The sequence below is a fragment of the Phasianus colchicus genome, chromosome 17, assembly GCF_987193195.1.
Source record: "Phasianus colchicus chromosome 17, bPhaCol1.hap1.1, whole genome shotgun sequence".
NCBI classification, from domain to species: Eukaryota; Metazoa; Chordata; class Aves; order Galliformes; family Phasianidae; genus Phasianus; species Phasianus colchicus.
In genome coordinates this window covers 1482929-1501898 of record NC_143452.1, presented here as the reverse complement: position 1 = coordinate 1501898, position 18970 = coordinate 1482929, and the positions used below count along the sequence as shown (strand labels likewise).

The 18970-nt window shown below is 44.7% G+C and overlaps 1 protein-coding gene across 2 annotated transcripts in view; it reads left to right on the top strand.

Moving 5' to 3' along the window:
* CEP250 (centrosomal protein 250) overlaps positions 1–15849 on the top strand; it is a 33272-nt gene extending 17423 nt beyond the window's left edge. For both annotated transcript variants that reach the window (XM_031605673.2, XM_090151929.1), the window contains exons 19-31: positions 58–192; positions 491–634; positions 1014–1315; positions 4156–4315; positions 5055–5379; positions 5785–5912; positions 6148–6268; positions 7361–7515; positions 8585–11839; positions 12504–12659; positions 13074–13187; positions 13358–13405; positions 15055–15849. In XM_031605673.2, the coding sequence (XP_031461533.2) occupies positions 58–192; positions 491–634; positions 1014–1315; positions 4156–4315; positions 5055–5379; positions 5785–5912; positions 6148–6268; positions 7361–7515; positions 8585–11839; positions 12504–12659; positions 13074–13187; positions 13358–13405; positions 15055–15342 (5331 nt within the window). In that variant the 3' untranslated portion in view covers positions 15343–15849. The remainder of the gene's footprint in view (positions 1–57; positions 193–490; positions 635–1013; positions 1316–4155; positions 4316–5054; positions 5380–5784; positions 5913–6147; positions 6269–7360; positions 7516–8584; positions 11840–12503; positions 12660–13073; positions 13188–13357; positions 13406–15054) is intronic.
* The last annotated feature ends 3121 nt before the right edge of the window (positions 15850–18970 follow it).

The following is an 18970-nucleotide window of genomic DNA, read 5'->3' as shown; positions in this document are numbered from 1 at the left end:
GGACATGCAAATTTCTTCTGTGGAGATTCAACCTGTCTTCTCTGTATTTCTGTGCAGATCTTGACAGAAAAGGAGAATGAGAAGAAAGCTTTATTAGAGACGCTACTCCAAACTCAGGGAGAACTAACAGCAGCCTGCCATCAGCTTGAGCAACTCAGGCAGGAGGTGAAAGAGCAGCAGGAGTATGAGCAGGTAGGTTTCACTAGTAGGGTAGGTAGAAAGTTCAAGCAGTTGGTGACTGAGCATAAGCTCGGAGAGGGGCTGCTAAAGCCAGGTTACAGAATGAAAGGCAATAACGAGGAAATGGATCACAAGTCCTGGAGCACTGAAAGCACAGAGCCTGGTAAGCAAAAGGAAGGATGGGTTACAGCAGAAATAGAGATGGTTTGAAAAGCAGAGAGAAATGGACGAATGGATGAGATTAAGGTAGAAAAAGGAAACGCGGAGCTGATGGCAAGTCCCAGCAACTTGCTCTGCATTTTGGTTACAGAACATTACAGAAAAACTTCAAGCAGAGCTGCAGGAAGCTCACAGTAAAATCAAGATGGTGGAGAATATGCACAAGGAAGAAATTGAAAACATCAGAGAGGAAAAGAATATCCTTCTTCAGCAGAGGGATGATCTACAAAAACAGGTGACTGAAACAGCAAAAGATACTTGAGTCATCAAGTAGGTGATGCCTTCACTAATTGTCTTTCTACTGCAGAACAGATATGCAGCAATTCCTCTGACTGCCATCATACTGTAGTGTCCATCTCTTTAAAAAAACAAGGCTACCAGGTAAAGATCAGAAAGGATTTCTGCTGATCTTTACCTGGTAGCCTTTTTTTTTAAGGTGCTTTATGAGATGAACATTGTGTCCCTCTCCACATTTTTCAGATGAATCGACTGAATCTGACTGATACTCACATAGAATGAGATTTAAGTCTGTTCTTCCCCTTTCCTCATAGTGTACGATATGGTTCGCAGAGGCAAGCTGTAGTCTTTGACTGCTCTGTTATGTTTTACTGCAGGTAGAAGAGCTGACATCTCAGCTAGCAGCCTCTGAAGAGTCCCATCAAGCGATTGGCCATAAAGCTCAGCAAGACCTGAATGAGGCACAAGAGTTGTCCAGGCAGAAGGTACTGGAAGTTGTGCACCTTCAGAAAATCTTGGAGGAGGAGAGGGGCCAATGGGAAGAGGTGGAACATCAGAACAAAGAGCTGCAGGTGTGCCTGCAATCCTTAGAAGGGGAAAGGAGCCGATGGGAAGAAGTGGAACGTCACAACACAGAATTTCAGGCTTCATTGAAGGCTCTAGAGAGCGAAAGAGACAGGTAATTGAAAGCCTGCAGGGCTCTCTGTTCTATTTAATGAATTCCCTCTTACTGGTCTTTTCATATGCAGGTAGATGTGATACCATTTCCTTAAAATGCAGTTCAGAACTATCCATGCAGAACCATTTCATTCTTTTGATATCATGTTTCATTCTCTTTTGTTTTCATCTTTCAGTTACATTTTTTTCTGAAGTAGTCTTTTCCTTAAAAGAATGTATTTCTATCAGGTCAGCATATAAATACTGTTAAACTTTCAGAGATTCAAACCCAAAACATTCTAAGGAGGCAGGACAGGCTGCAGTATAATAGGCTAAATAGATCCACCAGCTCCACCTTGAGTCCAGTATACTTTAAACATTTCTTTAAACGTTCACAATCGTTTCATTCTGATACTTTTTGGCTAGAAGAAGGCATCTTGAAATGATAATTTCAAGCTAAGCCAAATTCCCTTCAGAATGTGCCTCCAGAGGCACACAAGGATCAAGCAAGTTTTTCATTGCCATCTGTTTCCTCATTTCTCAAAATAACCTACCAGGCATTTGGAGGTGCTCAGGCAGGGTCCCTGCTAGCCCTAATGGTTACTGATGTTAATGACTGTCCAAGTATTGCAACAAAGAAGATTTCACCTGATCAAGTCTTGTCAGTTTTCAATGCATCTTTTCATTGAAGGGAGGAGAAATAAGAAGCAGTGAGCTCTTGCTTCTCCTCTGAGGGATTCTGTATCTTATATGAGGATCTGAGTATTTCCTCCAAACTTCCATTACCACTTCTGCCTTTATTTCCCTCACTGAACTTAATAGTGGTGCTGGCAAGTCCTATGAAACTCCCCAGATATCACCTTGCTGTCAGTTGCTGTTCCTACTAGGATGTACATGTTGGGGAAACAAATTTTCTCGTTATTGACAAAATCTCTTCAAGTCTCATTGGGCAAAATAATTTCTTTTCTTTTTCCCCATCGTCTTCATTTATTTTGACTTTCTAAGCTATATGGTATCACTGTTTGCACCATGGTCCTAGTCTTAGCTTCCACCAAGTTGTTTGCTGAACCAATGATCTGAGTGCCCTTTTGGTCTGGTCCAAATCATATTTGGTCACTTAAATCATATTTTGAATAAAAGTCAACCTTAATTATCCAGTGTTTTGAGCTTTTAATTCTCCTATGTCTTGCTTGTTTCATTATTACCTGTCTGTGAAATCAGCTTTTAGTAACTAATGGCTCATTTAGAAAGACTGGGGAAATGGAGACACCTATGCCCAGTCTCTTGCTTTGGTAGGTTTTCCTGGGACTTGACTGTTTTAAGGATACCCATTGCAGGCCAGCGAGCCTCACCTCTGTGCCTGGAAGACTGTGGAACAGATCTTTATGGAAACTTTGTTGAGGCAGATGCAAGATGAGGAGGTGATCTGAGGTAGCCATCACAGCTTCACCAAGGGCAGGTTGTGCCTGACCAATCTGTTGGCCTTCTATGATGGAGTGACAGCATCAGTGGATAAAGGCAGAGCAACAGTACCATCTAGCTGGAATTCTGCAAGGCCTTTGATATGGTCCTGCACCACATCCTTATCTAAATGGGAGAGAGATGGATTTGAAAAGAGGGCTATTCAGAGGACAAAGAATTGGTCAGATGGTTGCAGCCAGAAGGTTTTGGTCAGCAGTTCTATGTCCAGGTAGCAGCTGGTTATGAGTGGTGTTCCCCAGGAGCCTATCTGGGGACTGGTGCTCTTTAACATCTTTACCAGTGGCCTAGATAGTGGGATCGAGTGCATCCTCTGCAAATTTGTGGGTGACATGAAGCTGAGTAGTGCAGTTGGTACATTTAAAAAGCAACGCCATCCAAAGGGACGTGGAAAGGCTTGAGAACCAGACCCACATTAACCTACTGAGGTTCAACAAGGGAAGTGCAAAGTGTTGCACCTGGGTGGGGGCTATCACAGGTATGTGTACAAACTGGGAAAAGAACTCTTTGAGAGCAGCCCTGCAGAGAAGGACATGTGGGTCCTGGTGGAGGAAAAGGCGGACATGAGCCTGCAGTGTGTTCTTGCAGCCCAGAAGGCCAGCAGCATCCTGGGCTGCATCAACAGAGAGGGGTGGCAGACAGGGCAAGGGAGAGGATTGTCTCCTGCTCTGTCCTTATCAGGCCTCACCTGCAACACTTACACTGCTCAGGTTGTCATATATGTTTGTTAGGCCCCTACTATTATAAAGGTGAGATAGAGAACTGCTTCACCAAAGACCATCTTCTAACTGTATTTTCCTTGGTCTCCAATCCTTTGCTGTACATCTAAGAGTATTATTGTGAGCTCCACTGCATGGAGCCACCCACATAGGAGAATAAGAAGTTATACTGTGGATATTAAACACTTATAGAGATACATTATCCATAAACACATTAAAAATTGCACATCCCCCTTTTCCCTGGAGGTTTTAGTCTTACATTCTTCTGTGGAATTCTTGGAAGTTGAGAAGAACTAGAACCGGTGGTGAACAAAGCTGCTCCTTATTGCCACCTACATTGCAGAGTGGCAGAACATGAGACTGTATTTGTGGATATCACTTTTAACGTCTCTCATTTAAGTGTTTCAGTATATATGCTCTCGTGTTGTCTGCATTCCCATCTCAAAAATGTATTAAACTTAGCCACTCATTAGCTTTTCTCTGTGGAAATGAGTGTAGTAGGTGCATGCTTTGCTGTGATTGCCAGTCTGGCTTAGGACTGAACAAGCAGCCTAGTTGTTTGGGTACACCTCAGCAGACAGCAGTTTTAGTCTTGGTGCTTCGAGTCCAAAGAATTTATTAGGTCTTATACTATGAGTAATGAGTTGCATGTTCTCTCTTTCAGGCTATCTCTGTCTCTGGAACAGAAGGAATTGAGCCTCAAGACCTTGGAAGAAAACAACCTTGTCCAGCAGAACGAGGTGTCCAAACTACATTCTGCTATTCAGCAGGCTCAGCAGCTCCACTCAGACCACAGAAGAGAAATACAAGAGCTCAACAGCCAGGTGTCCTATCCAATAAGCTTTCTCTTACCCAGGGACATTGAATCAACTTGTTTCCCCTTCCAACAATACACACTCCTGTGTTCTGCCTAGAGGCTGCACACTGAGGTGAAGGCTGGATTTGCTATGTTTTCCTTGTGTTGTTCCCTGTTCTCTCATGGTTCGAGGCATTAAATCTCTGAGGAGCAATAGAAGATTCCTTTGGAACTTCTCAGTATCTATGTTACAAATGTTCCCCAACGGTGGGAATCTACCTCTGTAGATTATTGAGTGATCTGATGACATAGAAGTGGTTACTGCAGTCCGTGGAAGGCACTTCCACCTCAGCCGAGTTCACCTGGCATTTTGGAGATGCACAGTAAGGGATGGTGACTGACTTCTCTTTACTTCTACTCCTAGGCATCCCTGACAGCCTCATGTCCATGCAGGGTGATCTGACAGCTTGCTCTGCCAACCCCCTACTCAAACACACACTGCTTCATTTCTGAAGTTGGAAAGATGATGGCTTGGTCATAATGTTGTGGATGAGGAAGCTTCCTTTTGGCCCCTTAGCCTAAGGCACCTGTTTCTAGCTCATTGTTTGTTTTTTTTATTCTGAGTTCTCGTGTGTTTGGTGGGTTTTTTTTTTTGCCTTTTGTTTCCAACATGGTGTTGGAATTTCTTCTTCGTTCTTCTCCCTACTTCCTTCTCTGCTTTCTCAGTAGCAGCTCTATCCCTGAGGCTCTGTGCATCTGTGTTACAGGTACAGACACTGCAGGAAGTGGTGCTGGAGAAGGAAGCTAGCCTGGCAGCTCGGGAGAAGCAGCTGTTACAGGATCTGGAGGAGTCTCGAGCAGGCGAACGGTGCTTGAAAGACTCTTTACACGTGCTAGAGGCTGAGATGGCTGAACTTCATTTGAGGCTTTGTAGCACAGAGAACAGAGCAAAGGCACTGGCTACAGAGTGCCAGCAGGCTAATAATGCCCACTGTGAAGCCCAGTCCCAGCTGGACAAATTGCACTTGGTTCTTCACCATGTGCTGTGTGACAGCACTGATAAAAGCAGAGACTTAGTCTCTTGGAGATCAGGCAAGTGTGGGAGGAACAAGAATCACATAGAGTGCTTGGGGATGGAGGAGAATATGGAGGGGAGGAATGGTTCTTTGTAATCCTAATAGATTGATCCTTTCGGTTCGGACTGTCTCAAGTCTTGGGAAGTCTTGAAAGCCTGAGGTTTCTGCAGAGAGACAAGTCCACGTTCGTACATGGAGAAACCACTAGCACCAGTAGTCATGAGGTGCATGTGTATTCTTTTCTGGGAGCAGTACTCACATTAGTGTGCTGCAAAATAATCTTAGCCTATGACATGACTTGCTGTAACATAAACTTCAGTACAGCTGCAAAGATGCTGCCACCTTCTGCAATGTATAAACAGATCTTGTTTGTTGGAGACCCTGAAATTAAAGCATGAAACTGAATGGCTTCTCTCTTCAGAACAGGATCATGTCTGGGGCCTAACTGTTTCTCAAGCCAAGGACCTCCCTGTAGAGCTCATGGTGGACAGAGTGGCAGCAGCCCTGCAAGACCTGCGTCAAGACCTGAAGCAAACTCAGCAAGATCTGGTAATGTGTCTCTGTAGTGCACCCAAAAGTCCTGTCCCTTTGCTGGACTGAGCTGAGAAGCAGAGTGCCAATGCCAGAATGGGTGTAAATTCTTGTAAGCCAGCTTTGCTTGTGACACAAGGAGAAAGAACAATCGTATTTTCCATTACTGTCCATTTCTGCCTTTAGCTTTTGTACCTCCTTGTCTCCTGCCAGCAGTGGCTCTATGAACATGCACTGATCTTGCCTCCTCCAGAATGATGCTGGGAAGAAAGTGCAGGACCTGGAACTGGAACTGAGCAAGAGGCAAGCTGAGAGGGACCACTTCAGTGCCCGCAATCAGGAACTACAGAAACAGCTGGCTCAAAGCCAGGAAGGTACAGCTTCTTTCCAACCCACTGAGTCAATCCTGTCTCACTGGAAGGGATTTCTGATACCACACAGAGGAACAGTGCTGCAGTGCCAGGAGATGAGTGGGTGGAGAAAAAGGAACAAGCATGAGACTTGACCACAGAACACATGGCACTGCATCCAGTGCTATGGCTGGTGATGGGTGTACAGCAGTGATGCCTTTCAGGTCCTGTGTCACTACAGAGTAGGTGTAGCTTGATTCCTTGTATGTGCTTCTTTATGGATGCTAAAAACATTGCCTTTGTTGACTTCCTTTTTCTCTTACATTGCCATTTTATTGAGCATCAGTTCCATGTTAAGCTATTAGGTTACTGTAATTGCCAGCATGTTCTTTCTTTCTTTTCTGCTGTTTTTCCTAGTTTTCTGGTACCTAATGCTTCTGTAGTCTGATATCTGAGTTCCAATCTGTAGCAAACATAATTTCTTGCTTGCCTAGCAACTTCTTAATTATGTTTTTGGTAATGGTTACTTTAGATTTATCTACAAACTGGTTTTCATATGCAACTAGTTACCTCTTAATCTCCAGGCCTTCCTAGAGCCTCCATGGCTGTTGGCCTCCTGTATCATAGCCAGACAGGCGTATCTTCTCCTGTCTCTGTCATTGGTATATGTCCTTTTCTCTAAAGCCTCATATGACTTTCTGGTTAATTGTGTCACAGTCAGTCTTCACTTGTAATTCTTGTTCCCTTTGCCTACTCCCAGCTCTTTATCTTTAGGGCATCAGACCTTTCACTGGCTGTCCCTGTCCTTGTTTCATCAGTGAAGATTCTATCTGATTCTAATGCTGTTGGTGACCTGCTGCTGTGTCATTAGCCTTAGCCTTTTAACATGCAGAACAGCAGATGCATTTTCATATTATTCTGAACCTTGCCACTTTCATGCTTCCGTTTTTCTCTGGCTGGAAGGTTTTTAATTACGTCTGTTTTGAAAGTTCACGTGGGTTTGAGGTCTATAAAACACAGACAGGTAGGGGGAAAAAATGTTATTTTCTCCCTAGGTTACAAATCCATTTGATTTTACTTTGTTTTTCACCTTTTCCTTGATCTTTGCTGCTGCAGAGGCACAGATGGCAGAAGGCAAGAACAACTCTTTACAAGCAGCCTTGCAGGCAGAGGCTGCTGCTCTAAAGAAGGAGGCTATGACACTACATCAAGAGGTGGCATCTTTGGAAAGGAAACTTGAGAGCGCTGAGAAGCAAAAGAAGGATGTGCTGGTATGGCTAACAGATGCCATGAAGGGCAGTTTCTAGCTTTTTTTTTTTTTCCATCTATTAATAATTTTAAGGAACTATTTTTTTTCAGTGGAGAGTTGTTTTTTTGGTGATGCTATAGAAGTTTTGTCCAAATCTGAGAAGATACAGAATATACAAATGCTCTTTCATTTACCTTCCTTCCATTCGTTCTTTGTTTCCTAGAACAAAGGAAAGAAAAACTTCCTTGTTTTCCTGCTAGCCCCTGTAGCTGAGTTAGCAGGATCAACACCTTGAGTAAGAGGTCAGTCCAGAAACTAGTGAGAACCAGTATCACAAAATACAAGGGCAAAAAAACAAAATTTATCTAAGTCATCTTCTTATCTTAACTTTTCTGAAGTGTTCTTCTGAATAAGGAGAAAAAGATACTGGAGTCATATAAAACTTACTTACAATGCAGGTTGTTCATTTTCTGAAGTTCTGAAGATTTCTGCCAGTAAGACTTCAGTCTAAGTAACTTTCAAACTTACTTACGTTGCATGGTTTGAGCCCAAATACAAGTTTAAATTCAGAAGTATCTGGACTTGAAGGGTAGCGCAGGAGAGATCTCCAACTCCCTGGAACGTAGGGGGCAGTCACTCTTTTTTCCAGCAGAAGAACACAAGCCGTCTGTTGAAGCCAGTGACTGAAAATGACAGGAGGTTTTTCTTATAGCAGAGGACACCTGTTGAACTTGCTGCCAAATGGTCTTGTCAAGACAGCAGGCCTGTCTATACAGGAGGTGTCTAATTACAGTTCTCACAAGCTTAAACAGTGCTGGGGTTGAGGATGGAAGTATCATCTAAATCCACCATCAAAAAAATCAGTTATGGCCAGTTTGCTAAATTCAGTACAGTTCTCAAATACATATGTTGGTGGTGTTGTTGGGCTTTTTTTTGGGGGGGTGAAAGGGGAAACCAATTGAATAGGTAGAAGTTTCTACTAAAAGTTCAGACTGCAGCTCTTGACTGCCACCAAAGTGGGAGTTTGAATCTAGTATGAAAACAAACTGATATAAATAGAATTACTGAATCTTTTTCTCCCTGTGTTGCAGCATGAACGGGACAGACTGCAAGCAGTTGAAGAAAAACTGATGTGGGAGATAAAACTTCTTCAGGAATCAATCACAGCTTCCGAAACACGAGCAAACAGAGCAGCAGATATGAATCACTCCCTTGAACAAGAACTACAAACTACATTATCTGTCTTGAAAACAAAAAATAAGGAAGTGGACACTCAGCGGGAGAAAATCCAGATGCTACAGAAAGAGGCAGCAGATGTAAAAGCTTTGCAGGAGAATCTTACTCAAGTGAATGCCATCCTGTCAAAGAGAGAGGGAGAAATGAAGTTATACCAGGAACAGATGAGAATGCTGGAAAGCCAGAAAGAAATGCATGAAACTACTCTAAATCAAGTTATTAAGGACATAAAAGAGAAAAACCAGAAGACAGAATTCCAGCAAGAACAAATACAGGAGTTAGAGAAGCAGCAAGAACTGCAGAGGACTGCTGTAAGCAAAATGAGCAAAGACCTGGAAGACAGAGATAAGGAGATCAAATCCCAGCAAGAAGAAATATGGGAGCTGGAGAAGCAACGAGAACTGCAGAGAACTGCTATAGGCAAGATGACTAAAGATCTGGCACACAGAGACCAGGAGATCAGATTCCAGCAAGAAGAGATACGGGAGCTAGAGAAGCAGAGAGAACTGCAGAGGACTGCTGCAAGTAAGATGAGCAAAGATCTAAAGGAGAGAGATGAAAAGATAAGATCCCAGAAAGAACTGATAGAGGAGCTAGAGAAGCAGCAGGAACTGCAGAGGGCTGCCCTAGGTAAAATGAACAAAAACCTGGAGGAGAGAGATCAGGCGATCAGATCCCAGCAAGAACTGATAGAGGAGCTAAAGAGACACCAAGAAATGCAGAGGAGTGTTGTAAATAAGATGCACAAAGACCTGGAGGAGAGAGATGGGAATATAAGTTCCCAGCAAGAACTGATAGAGGAGCTGGAGAAGCATCAAGAACTGCAGAGAGCTGCTGTGAGCAAGATGAACAAAGACCTAGAGGAGAGAGATGAGAAGATCAGATCCCAGCAAGAAATAATAGAGGAGTTAGAGAGGCAGCAGGAACTGCAGACAACTGTTGTAAGCAAGATGAGCAAAAACCTGGAGGACAGAGACCAGGAGATCAAATCCCTGCAAGAACTGATAGAGGAGCTAGAGAAGCAACAAGAAATGCAGAGGTCTGCTGTGAGCAAGATGAGCAAAGACCTGGAGGAAAGAGACCAGGAGATAAGATCCCAGCAAGAAGAGATACAGGAACTGGAGAAGCAACGAGAACTGCAGAGGACTGTTGTAAGCAAGATGAGCAAAGATCTGGAAGAGAGAGACCAGATGATTAAGTTTCAGGAAGGGAAGCTAATAATTCTAGAACAACATGGCACGTCACAGGTGAGAAGTCTGCTAGTGGATCTTGATCATATGAAAGGAAACTTGAAGGAGAAAGACTTAGAGCTGATGTCTCTAAATCAGCGGATCAAAGAACTGGAGATGGAGCGAGAAGAGGTGAAATCTTTGCACACAAGCCTTGAACAGCTCAGAGCAGATCTTAGGGATAGAGAGAATGAGTCTGACTCTCAAAGGGATCAGTTAAGATTCTTTCAGCAGTACAAGGAGCATCAAGAGGAGTACCTGCAAGAGCTACAGGATAAAGTAGAAAAAATGAAACTTTCCTTATCTAAAAAAGATCAAGAGCTTGAGTCACAGAAAAAGCAAATCCAAGAAGCTGAAGAAGTCATGGAAAAGAAGTTGAAGACTGTTTGTGACCAACTGGAGCAGACATTAGAAACCTTAAATGAAAAGGAAAGACTCCTAGACATCCAAAAGCAACAAACAAGGGAATATGAGGAAAAAACAGAACAGATGAATGTCTTACATAGAGACTTAGAATACACTAAGGCAATACTGAGAGAGAAGGATTTAATGATTGAATCTCAGAAGGAACTGATTGAGACCTTCCAAAAACAAGAAAAAGACTCTATGCAGCAGAAAGAAATTCTGCAGCATCTTAAAGGGTCTTTAAAGGAACAAGAACAGGAAACTGTATCCCTTAAAAAGCAGTGTGAGGCATTTAAAGAAATGCAGGAGAAGCACAAAACTGATCAAGTGATTCTTCAAGAAACAAAAATGACTCTGAAAGAAAGAGAAAGAACGATAGAGGTTTTAGAGGAAGCTGTCTCTAAGCTTCAACAACAAAATGACGATACGATGATGCAGACTGCAGCTGTAGTGCAGAAACTAGAATGTGCTGAATCTTCCCTAGCAGCTAGAGATCAAGAGATAGCATCTCTGAAAGAGCATGTCCAGGAACTTCAAGAGCAGAAGGAGTCAGAAGCTAAACAGGCCAGAAGTCTACAGCAGGATCTAAACAAAATGAACAAAACAATGAAGGAGAACAACTTGGAGATTCTCAAACAGTCAGAGCAGATTAATGTGTTTCATATTCGTGAAGAAAGTATGAAAGTAGCACTAATGTCTTGCCAGAATCAAGTAAGTCTGCTTGAGGAGGTGGTGAGAAAGAGAGATGAAGACAATGAAACTCTTCTACAAAAACTCCAGCACCAAGAAGAAGAACTGAAGACCTTGCAGAATCTCCAGCTTATGCTATCTGAGAAGAAAGAAGAGATTAAACATCATGGAGAGGAAGAGAAGTTCCTGGAAGAAGCCTTGCATGGGAGAGAACGGGAGACAAAGGCTCAAGGTGAGCAAAAAAAGTTAGAAGATGAGGAAATAAGAGGTCTTCATGAAGATCTCCAGCATGTTCAGCAGACTCTGACAAAGAAGGACGAAGAGATCAAATGCCAGAGAGACAGAGTCAAGTATTTAGAGAGAACTCTGACAGGGAAAGAAAAAGAGCTGAGGAGGCAGAGTGAACTCTTGAAACAACTAACATCAGCTCTGCATTGGAAGGATGAAGGGGAGACTCTAAAGAAACAAATCCAGAAACTCCAAAAATGGGAGGAAGAAGAAGCAGAGAAGAAGAGAGCCCTCCAAGAGAGAGACCAATTCTTGAAAAGGCAGAAAGAACTAGCCCAACAACTGGAAGATGAGAGGAAAGTAAAGGGGGAAGAATTGAAGCGTGTGATTGCTATTTTGAAGCAGACTGAAAGCGGAGAAATTGAATGGAAAGAGAAGGCACAAGCACTGACTCTTGCCCTTTCTAAGAGTGAAATGACCAATGGGACTTTGAGGGAAGAAATAGCCATCCTGCAGAGTATGGTTTCAGAGAGGGACAAGGACCGGTTTCATCTTCAGGTAGGTGATGTGACTGGCCATCAGTCAACTAAAATGTCTGTAAAGGATTCTAATGTTGTTTCCCATAAATATTTACCAGCTTGGCCAAAGAACCTATGATTTCAGTCCGTAGGCTAGCCTGCCTGTGTAGCACAGGCCACAGACCATTCACCTGCTACAATTTTTTTCTGTCAAGCCCAGAGCTACTGAAAGAACTACAGAGCTTGCTGTTAAATCAAGTCCAAAAGTTGGGGATTAGTAATCAGTTCTGCTGTCCAGCCAAGTTTAGCCAACATAGTGTGGTTAGGATTTGGCGTGGAGACAAAAGGGCACAGCTGACCAAACTAATGTGCTAAACTTTGTAGAATTTTTTAAAGATGGCTGAGAAGCACCCACAGTGACAGTGCTTAGAGTGTAATTTCAGAGATCTGCTGTTTCTGACCAAGCACATTCTGTTTACTTGTGAACAAACAAGAGGTTATTTCATTACTAGCCACGTGATTATGTAGTGGTCCCTATGCAGAGCATGTAGGAACATATATTGCTGTTTTGGCCTGTCAGTCAGAAAGGAAAGAAGGGACTTGATGATGTCCAAGCCTGAGGCTGGTCACCCTCTCTGGCATGTTAATTTGGTCCCTCTACCCTTTATGTGATGACACTTTGCATGATGTCTGTGTACACCCAGGAAGCTATTGGAGGCAGTGAGAACCTATCATGGCTCTTGGAGAAGAAGCTCCTATGGCAGCGGCTGGAGTGTCTGCAGCAAGCAGTTGCAAGGCTGGAACATGAAAAGTCTGAGCTGACGCAACTCAATGCTGAGCTCAGGATAACTCTTGAGCAGGTAAAAAAGGCTTTCACTGCCTCTGCAGTGCGTATAGTCCTCTGGAACACAGCTTGTTTCCATTTACAGTCCTTTAGAGTCGTCTGTTTACTTTCCTCTCCCATGTGGAGACACAGTTTCACATTTTCTTTCTCCACTCTGCTTTCACAGATGAACGTTTACTCAGGTCCTACTCTTCTTGCTCTGGTGTCACCTTGCACTTGCATTTGATACTCATGTTAGGAACTTCCTCTTGCTCTTTCCTCTTCTTTTTCTCTTCATCATATCTAGTGCTTTTTGCCTCCAACTTTCTGTGATACAATTAAACAGTCTCTGCACAGAAATCTCCTCAGAAATAATGTCCTGGGATCTTTTATTTTTTTTCCCTTGTTTGGTGGCTGGTTTCTGTGATTCTTTCTCCTATCCAACATGCAGGTGGAACATGAACGGAGGAGACTGAAGAGAAGTTGTAGTCGCCAGTCACAGCCAAATGCAAACAGGTTTTCTTTCTCAGAATCTGATGAGGACAAGATGCCTGCTTCTAGAAAGGTGCGAACAGAATCTTACTTGCTGAAAGAAGAGTCTGGCCATGCAGAGGAACTATGACAAATTCTAGTGGCAACATTGCCCTCCCCTCACCCCCAACCACATAGACATAATGTAAATCTGACCCTGCCCAGACTGGAGACTAAAAAGAAATCCTTGCATTTTCTTCACAGGAGGAGGCTCTTGCTCTCTGCAATCAATTAGCTGATTTACAGAATCAGGTGAGGAATAGAAAAGCTGTCATCAAAAGCTGCTGTAGATGCACTGCTGAACACAACTTTGCATGATGTTACAGCGCAAGTTTTGTTTGGCTTGGTCCCAGCTGTCAGGAAGTGAGTACACCAGGCAGTGGAAATACCCAGGTAGCTGCATTAGTTGGCCGCAGATGAACGAGGCCGTTAATGTAGGCTGGTCTCTGACTTACCAAGTCAGGCATGGTGGGTGATGGATTGCAGGAAAATCAGAAAATTGAAATTTTCCTGCAGCCAGAGAGTGTTTTAAGGATGTCTCCTTTGAGCCTTGCTCATCCTGTCAGCTGTTCCTGTTTTCCCTTGATTCAATAAAAGGGGAGCTTGCAACTTATCAGAGTTCAGAGGCACAAGACAGTGGCCAAGCTTTTAGCTGTAACGCAGCTATAAGTCTCGTATTGTTGTTCTGTGCTAATCATGGTCCCAGTACTGGACTGAGTCAGAGACCTAGAAGCACTATAAGAATATTTGTTTTATCAATGTAAGCACATACCTTTCAATTGCATCTTTTCACAGCAATACTGGCAGTACCAACAGGTTGCCAGACTTCTCTTCCGCTTAGAATCATAGAATCAGAAGGTTGGAAAGGACATACAAGATCATCTAGTTCCACTTATTTCTATGAGTCAGGTATATCTGACTCTAGGTCATCTAGGAGATCTAAGTCTCCCGGAGGGTATGAATCTTCACAGGTGACAAAAGCAACAGGTGTACATAATACTTCTGTGGCTAAAGTACATACTCCTTAGTTCTGGAAAGTAAGCTGAGTGTGCTGCTGAAGCCAGCAAGTTATCGTGACCTCTTGCTAGGAAGCTTCAGTGGCTAAGTTCTGTTACTAGAGAGAACTGATTGAACTCCTTTTCCTCTTGTGACTGTTGTATCTCCATCCACTGTGGACCTACTTCAGCAGGAAAATTAAAGTGTTCTGGTCAAAGAATAGGTCTTAGCTTATTAATGAAGGCACTCTGTAGCTCTGAGAGACAGCAAAACTGCAACTAGATCTCCTGTTTCCTGGCAGATGCTTTAAGCAGCAGGCAGCTGCTTCTCCCACTTGTGTCCCTGGATTACCTACCAAGGTGTGTTTTCTGCCTTTAAACCCCACTTTCACAAAGGTGTCCTTGTTATTTCAGATACAAGGTCAGATTTGTCCCTCTCTGAAGTGGTGTGGTTCCCTTTGGTTCCTTTTCTCATGTTAGCTGTTAAGTTTTTAAACTGTATCTGACAGAACGGTTCTTCAGTACCTCGTTCCTGAGCAAGCAGTCGTTTTTAATGACACTGCTGTAACCTTTTGCTGAGGAAAAAGCATGTGGAACTAAGGTGACAGATGCCAAAATTTCTCTTGAAAAAAGAGTTGCATTACTAAATCCTGTAGGAATCTTTTTCTTTGCTGTGCAGATACGCCAGTGCTGTACACGTGTACAGTATGAGAGAAAGGAATTTACATTGTTGATCATCTAAGTTCAGTTCATGTTGACTTTGGAACCTGTCACTTCCCATTCAACAAGGACAAAGTGTTGGCCAGGACTGGAGTTAGAGGGTGCTTCCCTGACAGCTGGTTCCACGGAGCTAAGGATGGTCCTACAGTGTGGGTTTCTCTGAACTCAGCCTTCTACCTCTTTCAGGTGACTCTTCTGCAGCAGCAGTTGGCACAAGAACGAAAATACAAGCAGGACTATATCGAGTGTTGTGCAAAGACCAGCCAGGAGCTGTTGGACCTTCACCAAGAGCTGTCTTACTCCCTAGAGACTGTGGTCAGGGAGCCCAAAGCTGCTGTTCTGGAGGCAGAGACTCAGAAGCTGGATCGATCTCTGAACCATACCTTGGCACTAATATCTCTGAACTGTCGATCTCCTGAGAGACAGCTGTTGCACTCAGCAGTGAGATCCACCACAAAGGATGGCCTGAGGTAGCAGGAGCAGTGTGCAGCTAGAGCTGAGTTGGAGACCTGCGGTAGCAGGTGGTGAGGTGATTGGTGCAGAGCACAGTACTGAGGTAAGAGAGAAGTTCGGAGCACTGCAGGGTCTCCCAGCAGCAGTGATGGGACAAATCTGATGCCGGCTGGCATGGATGGGGTCGGGGCATAAGCCTGACAAGAAGGTCAGCCATCTTCTTCTGAAGCACTCCATCATGGCATGCCTCAACCAGCCTCCAAGTGGCTCTCCAGGTTAGGTTATTCCTGTCAGCTTCTGAACTGTTTACAAAGACTTTTTCAATAAAATAAACTTATTTCTTCAAAACACTGCACTTTCCTGATCTATGTTTTTCCCCTACTACATTCTTCAAAACCAAGTTTTGTTAGATGGATCGATTTCTTTTTGTACTTAGCGTAGTGCTAAGCATTATTCTCTGGGTGTCCAAACAACAGGGATATTTTGTTATTTCTTTGTTGTACTGGGGCAGCTGCACTGTTGCAGTGTTCATGTCTCGTACCCTTGCCAGAAATTATCTTCTGCTGTAGGAAGTCAGGGTGCACTTGGTTCTATTTGCATTTGATGATATCACTTAGTGACTGAAATGTTTTGATGGTTTATTTATTAAAAGAAATTTTGCTGGAGGACTCATTTCTGCAGCAAAAAAAAAAAAAAAAAAAAAAAAAAAGCAAGTGGTAGGTAAATATGTAGCATAGGGAAAGGTTATAGTAGCTTTTCATTTCTACAAGGAAGTTAGTGTGAGCCATTGCATGGTTTAATGTGAGAAGGAGGAAAATGCATGTTATAAAAATGAGGTGGTGGAGAGGAGATACTGGAGATGGAAGATTGCTCCTTTTGCACAAAAAGCACTGGTATGCTGGTAATGACTGGCTTTCAGCTCCCTCACTGCTACAAACAACCTGAGGGAAAGAACAGAATATCCAGGAGTCAGTAGTAGTTACAGGGCTCACAGTAGCTCACAGGACTGCTGAGGATTCCAAACCAAGAGGAGCATCTGATGCGGCAGAAGGCTGTGCAACCAGCCAGAGGGACCCAGATGGGCTGAGGAAATGGCTCACAGATTTTAACAAGGGGAAGTGCACAGTTCTTGGAACAGCCAGAGGTACCAAAGCGTGCAGGGAGCACCCAGCTGTAAGCCAGTGCAGAAAATGCCCCGGGACAGCAGTGTTCTCCATTGGAGGTGACTTTGTCAAGTAACTTGGAAACCAGTAAGAAGGGGTTCCAAAGGTATGCTGGCCAGAAGACTGAGATGACAGAAAATGTAAATCCCCAACCCACTGACAACTAAGTCAGGAGAACTAATGACAACTGAGATGGAGAAGGCTGAAATTAATAGTAAAGTTCATGCCCCTGAGTACAATAATGAGCTCTAAGAAGAACATGCTAAGCACACATGACTACGGTACTCAACTCTTCACCCAGGTGATGTTACAAGTCCACACTGAGAGGGAACAGGTAAGGATATAAGGGAAAGTGCTGGAGGGGGGGAGAAAGGAATAGTGATAGAGACTTAAGGAGAGAAGATAAATGGAAAGAAATGTGAAGCTACGCTCTTCTTCCTCCACCAAGGTAGGGATGCTTTCTTGGTAAGCCATGTCTTGTTGAAGAATACCCAGAATAGAATTAATTTTTCTAGCACTAATGTCACATACCAGCACTATCGCAGCTACTGCATTGATCAATGTTGAATCTGTTGTATCTGTCGCTTCAAGAAATGGTTTATTTGTTAATATTTGTGAAACTGTACCAAGTGAAAGTTCTTGGGTGATTCTGGGAGGCAAATGTCAAAAATATTCACATGACAACTACAAATTACATCCATTAGTTCTACCAGAGAGCCACTGTCACCCCATGACCTCACAGTAGAGTGGGTGGCTATAGGTAACCCAAGCACCTGGCCTGCATTGAGTCCTGCTGGTGTTTCTCGAGGCATCAATGTCTTCCCCTATCAGAACACAAGATGCCAAGGCCTTGCCAGCAGTACATGAGATGTCAAGGTCCTGCAGGAGGGTTGGATGTGACCAAGGATCCTGTTCAAGGAACGCCAGATGTCAGAGCTCCTGTCAGTGGCAATGAAGTGTCTGTCCCTCGCAATGACACGAAAGGACTGGAGGTTGCTGACTGCCTCCAGTGAGTCTGTCCTTGGAGCAGCTCCACGCCAAGGCAGCAGCACCAGGAGGCACAGGGGGAGGGGGAGGCCCGTGAGGAGGAGCTGTGCCCCATCTGTCTCTGCCCACTGCCCACCATGCCTGCACTGTCTCCTGCATGCACAACTTCTGCAGGGGCTGCAGGCAGTGCTGGGCTGCTGCCAGGGCTGTCTGCCTGCTGTGCTACCAGCTCATAGCTGCCCTCCTGAGCCTCAAGCCACGCTCTCTGGAGGATACTTTGACTCAGGGGAGGTTCCAGCAGTGAAAAAGAACATCTTCCTATCGGTCCCACAGTGTTTTGTTACCACACATGCAGCACAGCCCCTCCAGGCCCCACTGCTGGTGAGTCTGCAGTGTCTCCTGGCACCAGGAGCCCAATGGGCACCACTGGGTTCAGCCACCGTGGGACACTGAGGAGGGGAATGGCTGAGGCAGGTCCCACAGGAGCAGCTGGGTGCCAGAGAGCACACGGCACTGCACTCAGCCCCACTGCTGAGCGGGCGGCCCGACCTCACCTGGGGACACGTGGGGATGCAAAGTGCTGGTGGGGAGCAGCTGGGGCACTGCACAGCTCTTCTGCCTCAGCTCTTGCTGAGCATCGCTCATCCCTGGGCTGTTAGGAGAAGTGCTGCCAGCAGCTCGAGGTCATCGTTCCTTTCTCCTCTACTTGGCTCTGGTGAGGCCACAGTGCCCAGGTGTGGGCTCCCCAGTAACACAGAACTGGACCCAGGGAACAGCCGCCAAGCTGCTGGGAGGATGGGAGCATCTTTCCTACGAGGAAATGCTGGGATGGTCTTCCTGCCAAAGAGAAGAGTCCAGGGGATTGTATCACTGTCAGTAAATGATGGAACATCCTGAAATCGTTGGTAAAGCAGTTGCTTCTGTTTCCTTTTGAGAAATGAACTAGAAACTCAGCCTGGGATCCTACTGCTAAGAAAGGTCAGGAACATGGAAAAGTTTGCTTTGTTGAGTTTACCTTCCAGAACCCTGAGACTCTTAACTCTTAGATTGCCAGCTCGTAATTGGTGCCTACTCTCTTTTCAGTCCCGCATGGGACGGTTTATTCCCACACCGTGAGACTATCAGACTCTGAGGCTACAAACCCTGCCCTGGGTGCCCATCTCCTCCTGTGCCTCCTGCGCCGGGTGTCAGCATGCAGCTGCCCTGCTGGGGCTGCAGGTGCAAGCAGAGCAGTGCGGGGCTGCCAGCGAGGAAAGCAAAGGCACAGATGGGACAGAACGGGGCAAGGGACGTGGGAAGAAAAAAAAAAAAGCAAACAAGAAGGGATTCTACAGGTACTCCGGTCAGATGAGAGGCCAAGGAGAGCATAGTCCTCAGTACACGGAAAGGGAGATCAGGCACCGCTGCTATGGAGGGAGGCTGAGGGAGCTGGGGCTGTTCTGCCTGCAGAACGGGAGGTCCGGTGTGAGCGCAGCGCAGCCTTCGGTACTCCGGGGTGC